This window comes from Polyodon spathula, chromosome 17 (assembly GCF_017654505.1).
Source record: "Polyodon spathula isolate WHYD16114869_AA chromosome 17, ASM1765450v1, whole genome shotgun sequence".
In the NCBI taxonomy this organism is placed as follows: domain Eukaryota; kingdom Metazoa; phylum Chordata; class Actinopteri; order Acipenseriformes; family Polyodontidae; genus Polyodon; species Polyodon spathula.
Genome location: NC_054550.1, coordinates 33,485,713 through 33,501,338, shown reverse-complemented (window position 1 = coordinate 33,501,338; position 15,626 = coordinate 33,485,713). Strand labels below are relative to the sequence as shown.

Sequence of the window (15,626 nt, the reverse complement as noted above, 5' to 3'; positions counted from 1 at the left end):
ATATAGGCTATGTCATTACACTTGTTTCGTGATTCAGAAATTAAAACAAAATTCCTTCAGGTGTTGCAACTATAGGGCTTAGCCAAAGATAACATAAAAACGTTTATTTTTAAATCATATTTAAGGGATGTGTTACTTTTCCATTTTACGAAAGGAAATGCGTCTCTAAACAAGGGGTAATAATTAATAATGCATTAAAATACAATAAACACCTAAGGTCATTTATCAATTCATTATTTATTCATCATCAGAATTAGCGTAATTAAATATTAGCTCACCAGAAAAAAATGACGGAGTGTGGTGGGGTGTACAGTGGAAATGGGTTTTTAAAAGGTCTGTAATAATTGATTTGTACTGAGATGGCCAGTTCCCTCAGGTAACGCTTGAAAGGGGTCGTGTTTCGCAGCCTGACGTTTCTCCCAAGAGGAAATAGAGTTGCAAAGTTTGTTCTGATCTGCTGCAATGGTATAGGAGGGCTGGGGAACCAATCAGCTCAGCGGGCTTCACTCTTTAAGGCTGACATAACTAGAAGAGGAACAAATTGTCCCAACAATCAACATCTAAAACTCCAGAGAACATCAGCGGTGGATACTGTCACTGTAACCGGATTTCATATACACCCAAAAACACTTTCGAAGATAATTATAAACCGCCTTTTTATATACATTCCTCTTTTCAGAGGACGTGTTATTTCGCCGTGAGAATTACTGCCCTCAAAGCGCCATGTCAATGCTGCCTTCATTCGGCTTTACCCAGGAGCAAGTGGCCTGTGTGTGTGAGGTGCTCCAGCAAGGGGGGAACTTGGAAAGACTGGGACGGTTTCTGTGGTCCCTTCCCGCGTGTGACCATCTACACAAGAACGAAAGCGTCCTGAAAGCTAAGGCGGTGGTAGCGTTTCACCGTGGCAATTTCAGAGAGTTGTACAAATTACTAGAGAGCCACCAATTTTCCCCACACAACCACCCCAAACTCCAGCAGCTGTGGCTGAAGGCGCACTACGTCGAGGCTGAAAAACTGAGAGGGAGACCTCTGGGCGCAGTCGGGAAATACAGGGTACGAAGAAAATTCCCTTTGCCCCGGACAATTTGGGACGGGGAAGAAACCAGCTACTGCTTTAAGGAAAAATCCAGGGGCGTACTGAGGGAATGGTACACCCACAACCCGTACCCGTCTCCGCGGGAGAAGAGAGAATTAGCCGAGGCCACGGGACTCACCACAACGCAAGTCAGCAACTGGTTCAAAAATAGAAGACAGAGGGACAGAGCCGCAGAAGCTAAAGAAAGGTGAGCAATTATTGTCTTACATGATCAATTTTACTATATAGGTCACTACATTTCACAAGGTTTTTTTTTTTTTTTTTTTTTTTTATTAGAGCCTCGTGTCGTTTATCCACTGTGAAATGTTCGCTGTACAGTTTTGTTTAGTTTTTATTTGTTTTTATTAATACAAGGAAGGCTGTAAAATGTTTCATGAAAACTTTGACAGATAAGATTATGTTTTGTTGCATGCTACCTGTATGACTTCGTTCATTTGAGCTGTTTGTAGACTACTACAAGAATAACGTTTAAGTTCATTTCACAAGATTTAGATTCAGACCTAATCTTGAAAAGGTATTTTTATTATCTAAAATGAGAAATAATATTTTTCTATAGCAAGCATTGATACAGTGCATAAACATGGACTAGGCATATTGTAAAATGTAAGCTCAAAACAATAACATCAAAACAATAACCTGCTTCAGATTTATATTGAATTAGATAAATATTTGTAGCCAATAGTGTACGCTTAAATATTGTTATTATACGAACACATCTGAATAATTCATAGTTATCATTATGCTTAGTGGACATTACATTTTTCAACCGCAGGCTATTTCGAATTTATTTTTTATTTTTTTACAAGCCCGAAAGTAAAAACTTTTATGTTTATAATAACTATAATTACACTGGTCTTATGGTTGTTAATAATTATTTTAACCTACAGTGTGTAATTTGTTTCACGAGCGAATGATTCTGTAATTTCCAGTTGTAAGCTACATTATCTATTTTAATTATGGTATACAAGGGTTGATAGATATAGGTAATATACATCTACATTAAATAAAGCAGCATAATCATGATGCAAAACAAATATAATTACAAACCAACAAAAATAAACAAGGAATAATAGCTTGCCAAGATCAGGACAATTCATGACGCATTCGGTAGAATAATGTTACCATGTTTACCGTGACAAAATAATATAAGGGGCTGATTTTAAGAGTATCTGAATAGTGTAAATCTACCCCCCCCACATTTTTGTCCCCCCCCCCCCCCCCCCCCCCCCCCCCCCTGATTAAATGTTTTGTTTTCTGTTTCATAACATGGTTAGGCTAATGATTTGTTTTGTTTTACTACATCAAAAAAACTAGACCCAGAAACAGTAGACGCGTCTGTATTACTTCTGAAAAAAAAGTTTAATTCTAATTTATTAATTTTTCTTCACCAGGGAGAACAGTGAAAACAACAACTCTGGCAACAACAAACAGAACCAGCTATCCCCACTGGATGGGGGCAAATCTCTAATGTCAAGCTCAGAAGACGAGTTTTCACCCCCGCAGAGCCCTGATCAGAACTCAGTCTTACTGTTGCAGGGAAACATGAACCACTCTGTGGGCTCCAGTTATCCCTTGGCCGGTCTAAGCGCTTCTCAGTCTGTTCATAGCATTCAAGGACATCCGCACCAGCTCCAAGACTCTCTTCTCGGACCCCTAACTTCTAGCCTTGTGGATCTTGGCTCTTAAACAACAAATATTGTTGTTTTTTTTATTTTATGAGAGACTGAGATACGACACTTTCATTGTATATATATACATAAAAAATAAATATATAAGATTTCTGATGTGGACTTTCACACGATGGTACTTACAAAACAATCAGAAGAAAACGCTGCAGTGACTTTTGTCAAGTCATTAAACAAATCGAAAGATTACCACTGCGGCTTTATCTGATGCTCTTCGTCACATCCTGGCGTGTTGATCTGCGCAGAACTATAGCCAGTTTTAAAATAGGACAGCACTGTCACCGTACTGATGTTACTATAACTTAACTTGCAATTTAAAAACTCATCTCATTTAAACATTCTTGGCTCTGAACTTTTTTTTTTCTTAATTTATGAAGATATCTGTTTCTTTCCAGAGAGTTGAATACAAAGGAAAATCTCGATGAGGACACTTGGAGATATGCTATAGCTTGAACTCCTTGAAGTTTACATTTTCATATTCAGTATAGTGTTTACGTTTCCAAGTAGTTTAAATAAAAATAAGATTATGTCGACAGCCGTTGTTTCACGTGTGTTATTTACATACAAGTTACCCAGGTTTGTTTATTTGTATGTGTCTGAATATAATAATAATAATAATAATAATAATAATAATAATAATAATAATAATAATAATAATAATATACAGATTGAAAAATTCTACATACAAATTACATTTTAAATACAGACAAAAGGAAATCTAAATTCTTGGTGACGCAATAGCAGATGCTTGCATTATATGGCATGGGAAAAAAATATAAAAACAAAGTCAGTTATTTTCAAAGAAGACGTGTCGTGAAAATTAAATTGCTATCAAATATCTATAAGAAAATATAATATCAATTTCTGATGATATTAATTTAAAATTATAATGCGGCCTAATTTACCAATTGCACTTGCTTTTTAAGTTTCAGCGATTGTTCAGCTATAAGCTTTTGTGAACATTTGAAAAAGAGCATCAGTATTTAGGTCTAAGCGCTTTCAGCGAGGTAAATAATATACATGTATAGCTATTTATAAAGTTATTCAGCATGGCATTTGTTCGATTTTACAATGTGATAAAAAAAAAAGTAAACGGTTGCATAACTGATGCATATGTGGTGAATTATAAATAACTAAAAGTAATTATATGAGTTAATTAAATATGCCTTCTTTAGTTGTGACTTTACTGATGCAAAAAAAAAAAAAAAACAACAACAACATTTTCATAAATAGTTGGGATATTTATTTGCTCGTCTTGTTGCACGGATAAAAAAAACAAACAACACAAAAGGTACATTGCAGTCAAACCACGTGGCGACACATTCTCGTTTGGCATTTTTAGAAGGCCTGAAAATGCAATTTTTTGTCCTTGCTCATACACAGCTGAGCCCCGAAGATCCCAATCCCTTTGTTGGCGTTGTGGATCATTAAGTTTGTGTTACAGTGTTTATTCTGTGCTCTTAGAGTGTTTGTTCTTTGGGTTCTGGGCCATGGAGAAATGCCACCCTCTGCAGGAGGGTTTCTCACATGGGAACATTCATAAATTCTTCTTCACAACGAACACAAACATTGAGTTCTTCATTGACTTTTAATGTACTCGGCCGAAACAGCGCAGACTCCATTTCGCCTTGGAGTTTTTACACACTTAACTTTTGAATCTATCAGCGGCTGGGTGTAGTATAGACCTCCAAACACGGATCACGAATAAGCTGATGTTAAGCAGAATACAAATATATTTTCAGAAGACATGAATACTAACACAGAATGTAAAGATAATTGTCAGCCATATCATTTTACACGACATCTGTCTTTCACTAAAATATTTAGATAGGACTATATTAATGGGGGATACAATACATAAAATTACAAAAAAACCATTTGTTAAATATATTTCACTCTTTTTGATCTTATAAATCTTTTTGATCTAGTATAATATATATATAGATATACTGAGTATATATCCATATCTATATATATATATATATATTTAAACAGAAAAGAAAATGATGACTTTAAACTTTTCCACATAATAATATATTAGTATTATTATTAATTATAACTATTATTATTATTATTATATTCGAACTTGAGATTGGATACGTGCAAAAGAAGAGGAACCATTTCGACCGCGCATCCTTGGTAAATGCTTCGTCCAAATATTAACATTGAATTAATAAGAAAGTACAAACACCAGTCTAACATTGGGATTATGTAATGTCCCAGGGTAAGGGGCTGAGAGGGGTAGAGAGTAGTCGTATTGACGATTATTACATCACGCGCTCCCAAGAAGGCCGCTAGTCCGCGAGGGTTTCCGGCGTATAATCCGAACCAGTTGCTGCCTGCGTTAGAATGCGGATTGTCAATGCTGATTGCTGATAATATATATATATATATATATATATATATATATATATATATATATATATATATATATATATATATATATATATATATATATATATGTGTGTGTGTGTGTGTGTGTGTGTGTGTGTGTGTGTGTGTGTGTATATCTATATACACACACACACACATTTGTCCACAGTGCGACTGCATATCACTGATCAGTCTGTGTGCATTATTTAAACCATTAAGATTCGTTTTTCATTACACAGTGGAATAAGAAAGCAGATGTTATAAAGTATTTACAGTGTGAATTCCTACCGGTTTGAAGATGAGAGTTATTTTATTTAATAATATAAGAGTGCCTCGCCGCTCTTTCATTGACGGCTCTGATTTCGAAGAACGTGTTACATCACCAACTCTATCATACAGGAACATCAGTTAGTTTATTTTATACACATTTTAAAAACGAGATGGAAAAAAATACAACTTATTTTGAGCAGGGTTGCAACTTATAGTTTGGCTTCATTATTTTGTTTCCCTATAAGGAAGTAAGCTATTTTCAAAATGTGGATTATACACAGATAATTTACACACCTCTCCCGTTCGCTATATTATAACTCACTAGCCTAACATTGGTTTTATTCTATTAATTACACAGCTATGTGTTAAGTAACAGTGAATACACACGATTACATATTCACAAAGCATATTCCGCCGGGCTAAATTAGCAGCATTTTTTGTAAAAATTAAAACTGAAAACAAACTACTCTAAAAAGCAAGATCTTGTTTCCTATAATCTAACTATATTCACTGTACCATCTGTGTTTTCCTTAATCAAACCCATTTTGTATGACTACAGCTATACTATATTACCGGCTGATATTTGATGATGTTTTACTTAGGCCTGTGTCCTGAAGTAGGCAACCGCAAACACAACACGTAAACAAAAGGATACAACAGACCTCTAACTATGTAACACCTGTAGGCTATGAAGAGGTATTGAATACCGACGGCAATTTGGCCAGTGGATGGATGTTTTGTCACTGCGGATATTGCTTTCTAAGGTTTATTTTTGTACAATAAAACACAACTTTAAGGAGTACCAAGGAAACAACAACTTCTGAACATATTTCGTTTTTTATTACACAAAACGTACACAACTTACCAAAACTAAAGTACTTACATGTTTACTGTATTATTATTATTATTATTATTATTATTATTATTATTATTATTATGATGATAATGATGATGATGATGATTATGTGCCTGGCAAAAACAGCAGTTTTATGTAACTGTGTTAAACAAACATTACAACGTTAAACACGTCAACCCTGTTAATCCCAGTTCGGCATGTTTACATTGCAGCAGTTCAGTCACCCAGTCTGTCGTTTATAGTTAAGAAAAGAAAACGTTCGTTTTAGATACAGCTCAACCTTGTGTGTATTATGCGAAGAAAATAATCATAATAATAAACCTTTAGCCTACACTATATAATATATATATATATATATATATATATATATATATATATATATATATATATATATATATATATATATATATATATAATTTGCAAGTGTAAACTTTCACATCGTTTTAGTATGGGTAGTGTATATGTGTCCCCTGCTGCAGTGGTCGTTCTATAAGCTGCTCCCCACTACGCAGTCCTCAAATGACATCTCCCATCTCCCCACAGCGGCAGAGAGATGATCCGGGGACAATGGTGGAACTCAGAAGATTTTTTTTTTCTTTTCATTATTATATTATTAGACTACAGAACTTGAGGGATCAGAGAGGATTGTATCAGTCGCCTAGCAGTTGCTATACGGGGATTTCCACAGGAAATAATTAGTCAAATTAGAAGGATTTCCTAGGCTGGTCCTCTAAACAAAATTTACCTTTTGTCTATCCAGGCTGGATATAGGTTGATCAACAAGCATGTTGTTATTCCACACAGCTAAGATTGCCATTTCTTCAAAAACAAATGCTCCCTGGTCTTTTCATCTAACATTCAGACAAAGGCATTCATTTCTCCTTCAGATGCCATCAGCAAAGCAGAATATTGTAGCTGTGAACACATGCATTGCACTCTAAATTTGTAGGCCCCTATAATATCATTATATTTAAAAAAGAAAAATCGATTAGTTGTTTCATAAAACTGATCATTATTCAGAAAGAAAGGTTCACGTTGTATTTAACACAAGACTCTATTGTTAAATCATTCTTGGCTTAACAAAAGCAAAACAAAAAATAATTAATGCTATAATGATATATAGATTAAACATACTGCTATCTTAATGTAACATTTTTGATAAGGCCAGTAAATAACATACTTTACCATTGTTCGTTTCCTTCAGTGGGTTCATTTAAATATTACAAACAATTTGACATAAACACAAGCATTAAACGCATTTCCAGAAGTATCTCTTTGCTGTGGAAAGAAACATGCTTTTGTTTAACACTGGTAAATTGCTGAAAGGTAGGTTTGGTTATTGAAATCCTGTCTGTTTGTTTATTTGAAAGTAGGAGCTCCCTTCAGGACAAATGGCACAAAAATGATATTTCATACTGTTTCCTTTTCACTAGAACCTGTTTGATGTCTCAATGTGCCAGAGGCGTGATACACATTATCTGACATAATTACTGGAATTTATAACCATGGGCTGACTTGGAAACAAAAGGATCTTTTAAAACTCGGATTTAAAAAAAAAAAAAGGTAGTGAAGAGATTCCCTTACCAGTGATGTATTATTCTGACAAAACCTTGACCTGAAACCCCCCAAAGGTAAAAGCAGGATTATAATTATTTTCAAGTTTCATAATATCAAAAGTTTTAAGGCTATTGTCATTGTCCTCTTGAAGTAATGAAGACAACTTGCAAAATAAGCCATGGGGATTATATACCTTCAGATGTCACTGCATGGCCTATAGTATCTTCTAGTGCACTCTTCAGGGAATGGGTTTATTAAATCCATACAGATGAAAGAGCAAAATAGAGCCTCATTGGGTCAGTGTTGGTCAGGTAGCCTCTTACCGCACAGAACCCCAAGAACATTTGGGTTATCCAGAACAGTATGATTTCACTGAAATAGTTATTTCCACCACTACTGTGCACATTCAAGTTTCCCAGTAAGAGCTGTCAATAATGATTACAGTTAAGGTTTGGGCAAGGATTAGACAAATGAAATGAAATAATATTAGAGGTGTGTTTAGAGCAGTGTTGTAAATAAGCGTAAATAGACATGGCTGTGATCTGCATATCAAGCACATGTACAAAACACAATTATACATTGCTTTAAATGAGAGGCCAACTGGTAATTTGCAGATCTTCTTATCTATAGACTGTTTTTTTGTGTTATGCAGTATACTATAGCGAGGACTATTAAATAGCTATAAGGCTTGCACAATATATCACTTTGTCTGCCTTTTGTTTCACCTCAGTATATTTAGCCCATTTTAATTGCAATGCCTTTTCCTTGTTAAACAGGTTAAAACCACAGCACCTGTAAATACGATCGTTCTTTTCAGCCAATGTTGTAAGTAATGCAATTCATTTTATTTGCAATCTCTTTGTTTATCCTCTCTACCCCAGATAATTATTAATACAAACAAGTAAGCCTGGCTTTATGTGGTACGTTATAGAAAAAAAGTGGTCTTTTGATAAACAAATAGAATTCTGTACTCTATTCATAGGATTAGAGTACCATTCGAATTGGCATTTATTTTGGCAACATGACAAACTACTTGGTGCACAACGAGGACCATTCGTTTTGCATATGAAAACGGTTGTTATGTTTCGGAACACATAACACTGGCAGGCAAGCTCCATATCCCTCTCTCCTCACCGTCTTATTTCAAAAAGTGACTAGGGCCTGGGTGGAATCAAAATTAGAACGCTGCTAGATCTGTTATGAAAGACAGCTATGGTGGTGCCTTATAATTCAGGCTTTTGATTTTTATTGTTTCATTATCCTGAAGACATTTATTATGAATATCAAGCCTGTCACAATACATAAAAAAGATATATTATCATTTGATCGAAAAAGGTATATGTGGAATATATAACACTGAATCAGTAGTAGGCTGATGGTTCATGGTTAACTGCTGTGTATTTGTATTACACAACATTTCCTGGTTCCATCAATTTCCTATTCTGAATAACTAAAAGTTTTTTTTTTTTTTAATGTTAATGAAGGAAATGTAAACTGAAATATAATAACAAATATTACCATACCCACTCCCCTCTGTGAGTCGAACTTTAATTAATGGGTTCTCTTAAAAAAAATAAAATTCTCAAGAGGTGCATTTTCTAACATTGTTTTTACTGGACGGTTCTTCTGTGTGAACTTTAGGGACATTTTGGGGAATTACCACTTTTGGAAACATGGTCAAAATTTTCAAATCTTCATTGACAAAATCAAGCCCTGGAGTTTAAAGGGAGTATGAAACCCTCCCTTCAGATTTGACACTTCAGATTCTTGTGAATAACAGAGAATAAAATATCAGTTAAACGACACTTGCATGTCATTTGCTGGATTGGCACAGTGCAGAAAGAGAGCTGAAATCAACCAGCAGTGAGCAGTGCTCAACTATTTCTGTTCTTTTTTTACTTGCAGGTTAGCCACCATCAGCAAAAATTTTAATCCTGTCACTTTCGATTAATACTATATATTATACAGTCTTAAATATAAACACAGTTAACATTAACATCATACAATGGGATGTATTTAAAAGCTTCTACTCCTGTGTCTCAATTGTTCTGTCAAAGTCTGTCAAACTAGGTATTTCATATAACATTATATTAGTACGGTTCTAGGTTGTTATGACAACAGCGACAGCATTAGCATTGGTAGACTTGACTTTATTTACAGTAGTTTTACTTCAATACCAAATAATCAGTGTGTCCGTGTTCTTTAAAGTAGCGTGCCACTAGATTTTACTAAGAGCAGGGCCTGTCTAAAAGAATAGCATTCAGTCATAACAGCTTGAACTCAAGACAATACCTGTTGGCAAAACCAAGGCTTACCTGATGATAGACCTGTATAATAAATAAAGATGGATCAAATTATTGAGGTGACTCTGCAATGCTGTTCACACCCACTCTGTTTGCAGGATCAAGTTGCGAGACATAGTCACAGTAAGTTACTTGAAACTACTATTGAAACAGCAGGGGCCAGTTTCACAAAGCATTTAGCAGGCTGCAAGCTAGCAAAAAGATCTTAGCTGTTTTCTTTCAACTAGGTTCACAAAACAGAAGCCCCCATTCACAAAGCTTTGAAAGGAAGCATGGTATGGGTAGGAAATAGCAGAGTTATTTTAACTAATTAATTCTTCCATTAAAAAATACAAATTCGTAATAGAGTTTATGTGGTAGTTCCTACCTGTATACCTATAGTTTAGATAGCAGGTTATTATACTGAGGATGTAGGGGTGCTTATTTATTTATTCATTTATTTTAAACTGCTTATTGATGAAACGGAAAATCAGCTAGTCTCAGTCATTAATCAATATTGCTTTTTTTCTTTTAATTAGTTGTTTGCTAAAGAATAAACTAGGCTGGCCCTAGTTCCCCAGAACTGTTGAACGTTTATGAAGTCTCTTACTGTGTTGCTGCTTTGGGTGGAGAAGGCAGTTTTTCTTGATTGAGTTTCTGAATGCCAGTTAGAGTGCCACCCAATAGGATTGTGGGTTGATTGTAGCAACAGCTCTAAAGAAACAGACCTACTATATTGCTCAGCAGATTTTGAGGCTTGCTCTTGTGTCGCTTCACACACAGGCTGTCCTCCCTCATTCCTGAGCTTGACTCCTGCCTCAGAAGCTAGAAGACAGAATGACATGTTGACCAGTACCACCACCAGACATAGACTAGTGAACGCCATCAGTATCCAAAACTGGACCTACCTGACCCAGTAGAAAGAGGGAAGGAGGAAGGAAAAAAAACCTGAAGGGGAAGAAACCTCTGGGATCACTGTCAATGAATCATACCATGAATCCTTGCCAATCGTAATACATTGCATTCTGAACTTGTGGAATGAGCAGTTAGTACACATTATATCTGTAATGCATTGCTCCTTTGTTTGTGTCCGTGTTATCTCTGTGATGCATGGGGCTATCTGTATTGCTGTTTCTTTTGGCTTAATTTGGCTCTTATCTCACTCGGCCATTGAAAGATTTTCTCTGCTTTTTCTGGAGAAAAAACTACTAGAGACCTGTGCTTTACATCCTTTTGATGTTATCGGACAGGGTGTGACATCGGACTGGAAAGGGAAAATTGTAATGTCGTACCTGGTCCGACATAGGCCCACAAAAGGTTAAAATTGGGGTGTGTTTTCAATTCTTTAATGAACTTAATTCCACATTGATTTTACAACATTGAGCAACAAAGAAGTCGAGAATACCTTGAATTATATGACCTCATTTCTGGTTCTCTTTTAGTAAAAAAAAAAAAAAAAAATGAACAGGTGTTTTTCTCCTTTCAAAAAGTAGGAATTTAAAAGAGACAAGTAAACGCTTTGAAAATGAGGTTTTGATTTTGAAGTTGTTTTTTTTTCAGAATAACACTGATGAAGACGCTAGCTGAAACATTTGTCTTCTTTGGAGTTTATGGTTTTACTTCTGAATTTAGGGTTGAGTGTTTCAAGTTGTTTTGCACTGGAGTAAAAGTTTTGAAAAGCTGATCCTTTTCTCAGACCTTTTTAGACTCCACTATAAACAGGTCACTAAGTATACAGCAATCCACATATGGTCTTGCGCAGATTTCTGGCACAGGAAAATGAATCTGTCATTTGCATTTGAAACATAAAGGGTGTTTTGCGGATGGAAACCGCCAACAGTGGTTCAAGACAGTCAGCATTCCTGACTTAAATTGCTCCAATTTATACAACAGCGTTTTTGGGCGAGCCACAATAACAGAACTGTGGGGTTTTGTGGATATTAGATTTGTTTTCTTTCTCTGAATGTGAATTCTTCAAATTGAGGCTGGAGGGGATTATTTGTTATTATTGTTATATGTGTTTCTTCTATTTCACATCTCAAAGGAAGGGAGTACACCACAGAATAATCTTATACAAATAGAGGATACATATGAACCACTGGCAGAGTTTACTCAGGTCTAGAGAGCAGCCAGCTAAAGAGCCAACAAAGGGTTTATTTTATTTATTGGGATCAAACTTGGGAGTCAGCCCTAAAATTGGTAAATTGCTATTTTTTGGCAGTTTACTCTGTACGTGTGTGACATTTTACAATAATTTATGGATGGAAAACATCATATTAAGTAATGTTTGAATAATGAAAGTCCATCATTAAGAAATATTATGCTGTGGTCTCATAGACATAATGTAATCCTCTTTTCCACCCAAAATGCCATAAACAAATAGTGTCACAGACCTGTAGAAATGGTAGGCTGGCAACATTGGATTAAAATAGATACTGCACATGAAGCCCCAGTATAGTGTAGCTATAAATACTCATAGTATTTATTTGTTTTGATAAATTCTATTAAATTTGACAGCCATGAAACTTGTTTTTTTATGCTGGTCCTGGTTTCTTTCAAACTTTATTTCATGTGTAAGTTTTGTGAATATGCCTTCACCGGCAAATCTTTTAATAAACTATTAGCTTTGTTAAATTGGTCTCCATAGTAACACGGTAACAGCATCGTAAATCAAATGTAAAACTGCTACAATTAAAAACAGCATTTAAAATCGATTTTTAAAAAAGAACAGAAGCAACAAAAGATATGCAAGTGGTAACAATGTAACAGTAAAATTACCAGAGTTAGGGTTATTTGCAGAAGAAAAGCAATATGTTTGACTATATCCAATACATAAAATACAATATAGCACAATTCAACTTTTAGAGCATCTTGAATGTAAAACTATGGCAGGGTGCTTTACACAACCAGGGGAGTGCAAAAATCAAGAGAAAGTCTGGGTAGACTTCTTGAACTTGTGCACTGAGTCCGTATCACGTATGTCTTTGGGAATTAAGTTCCATAGCCTTGGGCCATTGCAGCGAAATGCTGGACCACTGTGGGTATTGAGCAGGGGCAGGCTGGACCACTGCTGGGAGCGATGTGGAGGTGTTGATTGACAGCACTTCCTGTAGATAAGAAACCCCAAGGCCATTGACAGCTTTGTAGGTGAATAACAGAAAAACTGACTGGCGACCAGTGGAGCATAGCTAAAACAAAGGAAATGTGTTGAGAGGATGAGGTTCGAGTCAGAGCCCAGAGTTCTACAAAAGCAGCTAGCCCCAGGTAGCCCTGCAAACTGAGGGCATTGCAGCAGTAACCAAACCTCACTGAGACAAAGGTCAGGATCTCAGCTTCACAATGATTCAGATGTGAAATACAGGTAAGCATAGGACTTTCTCAATAGTCCAACCCATAGCTCACTTACATTTTTCATTTTTATTTTCATAAGCTGCAAATCAATGTAATGTATATATTTTTTCATTGTTATGTACTTCATTATTTCAGTGCTGTGAGGTTTGCAATAAAGCCTAGTCTATAAAAGAGCAGGCTCTTACTTTAAGACCTGCTTATTTTATCATATCATTTTGCACCTTAGCAATACACCAATACATTTCTGACATTTTACACAGATCAAGTTAATAACCGGAATGGATGGCCAATAAAATACTATATGATCACTGAGTTCTTCCGTTAAAGGGAGGAAAGCAATACACTTGAAAAGTGACCTGGCAGTCGGTTTTCTAAGTTCTAGGTAGTGAAATGACTTCTGGGCAGCAAAGAAGGGGTTAACGTTGTTTCTTTTTTTATGACAGACTTTACACAGGGTCTGAGTCAGCCAAAATAAGAGGAAATGGAGAAGAGCAATATAATTAATCCTACCTCTTCTTCCCATGAGTGATCACCTGCTTCGGGGGGTCATGAAGAGCAGGTAGCTCTCACAGTCTCCATCGCTGAGAGGCCCGTTTGTTTTGGTGACAGCTGAGTGACAGGGCTTGAAACCCGAGCCTCCGGTTCTGCCTGATGTGTGGATAAAACCCTGGATGTTCCCTCAAACATTTCAGGAAATGAAAGTTGTAACGCGATCCTTGTGCGCCAACATCTCCCCAAGCAAACACAAAGGCTCACAGGAATCCACACAGATTATTTTCAGCCTGGAGATGATAGAGGGAAAATAGAGATCAGATTGAGAAGCTGGACGCTGGCAGCCCTTCCTCGGCACTTACTGGAAATGCCTGTCCTAAAAAAAAAAACCCAGAGCCATAGAATTACCTTTTTCACAAAAATCACGTCATTTTTGTCTGTTCTTTGCTTTCCTTTTGTAGGGATTAAAATGGAGATTACTGAAGCTCGTTTTTCAGAGTATCATTCCATATTCGGTAACACTGGCTTTTGTTAGGCTGCAATGAAGTGTGGCTATTCAAACCCAATTGAGGAAAATCCTTTCAACTCAATATAAGATTTACAAATTCATGTTTGTCAAGCAAAGCCTTTTTAACCTCTTCACTGCTGAAGTCACTGAAGTCAATTATCCACTTCAGGCCCAGTTAATTTTTTTTTTTTTTTTTTTTTTTTGGGGGGGGGGGGGGGGGGGGGGGGGGGGGGGGGGGGGGTGGGGGGGGGGGGGGGGGGGGGGGGGGGGGGGGGGGGTTTTTTTGGTGACCACACCTTTTTTGTTTTTTGTGTTTTTAAGTTATTCGTTCCACCGGAAGAATGTCTGAACGTGAAGAAATTCAAAATTAGGAACTGGGTACTACTAACGTAAGTAAAACTTACAGGGGGGATCAACCTTCTAAAATCAGTTACAATAGAACGAAGAGGTCCAGACCCAATAGCTCTCTCAACTTTTCCAGGTTTGGTAGTTCTGGGTTATCGAGAGAGTTGAAAGGTCACAATAGCACATGATTTCTCAAGTCCAAAAAAAAAAAATCCCAGCAAAATAAAATAAAAAAATAAAAATAGCAAATCGTAGTCTTCAAGAATTGATTATGATATTCTTTAAATCACATGCCAGAGATGTTCTTTCAATGATATTCTTTAAATATTCATGCAGAACAGAGACAGTTAAAGGGGTAATCAATTAGGCTTTATAATAGTATGCATGCTCTGCATTCTAACAGCACTCACACTAATTAGCACAGTCTCACAGGGACCAATCCCGCAACCTGATTGGAATTCTGTGCAGTATGCAGACTAAGCTTGGGAAAAGAACTAAAGGGACACTAATGATGACAGCAGCCATGTTCACCGGTCCCTATGCACTGTAGAGGGTTACATTTATTTATTGAACTGTTTCAACTTTTGAAAAATCAACACCTACTTTTCAAGAAATTACAGGATGTTGCACTGATATAACATTTCACATAACCTCTGTTGTAGTCGTGATTTGCGTCGTGTGCAGCTCCATTAGGACTGTGTTAATTTGGCTGTTCCAAGGGTTCCAACACATACAGGAGAACTATTTTTTTCATATTAATTCCCGAAGATGTGCAATTGTTTCCATCCAAGTGTGAAGGTGGAATTTGATA

At 36.2% G+C, this 15,626-nt stretch overlaps 1 protein-coding gene and 1 long non-coding RNA gene across 2 annotated transcripts; both read left to right on the top strand.

Annotated features, from left to right (window-relative positions):
* Positions 1 to 521: 521 nt before the first annotated feature.
* Positions 522 to 3,316, top strand: LOC121330378 (homeobox protein six1b-like). The gene is made up of 2 exons (XM_041276856.1): positions 522 to 1,283; positions 2,488 to 3,316. Exons 1-2 carry the CDS (start codon positions 724 to 726, stop codon positions 2,780 to 2,782), a joined length of 855 nt encoding a protein of 284 aa, XP_041132790.1. The 5' UTR covers positions 522 to 723; the 3' UTR covers positions 2,783 to 3,316.
* Positions 3,317 to 7,325: 4,009 nt separating this feature from the next.
* Positions 7,326 to 11,513, top strand: LOC121330331. The gene is made up of 3 exons (XR_005951851.1): positions 7,326 to 7,911; positions 8,614 to 8,662; positions 10,903 to 11,513. It is a non-coding gene; the product is annotated as an uncharacterized LOC121330331 (long non-coding RNA).
* The last annotated feature ends 4,113 nt before the right edge of the window (positions 11,514 to 15,626 follow it).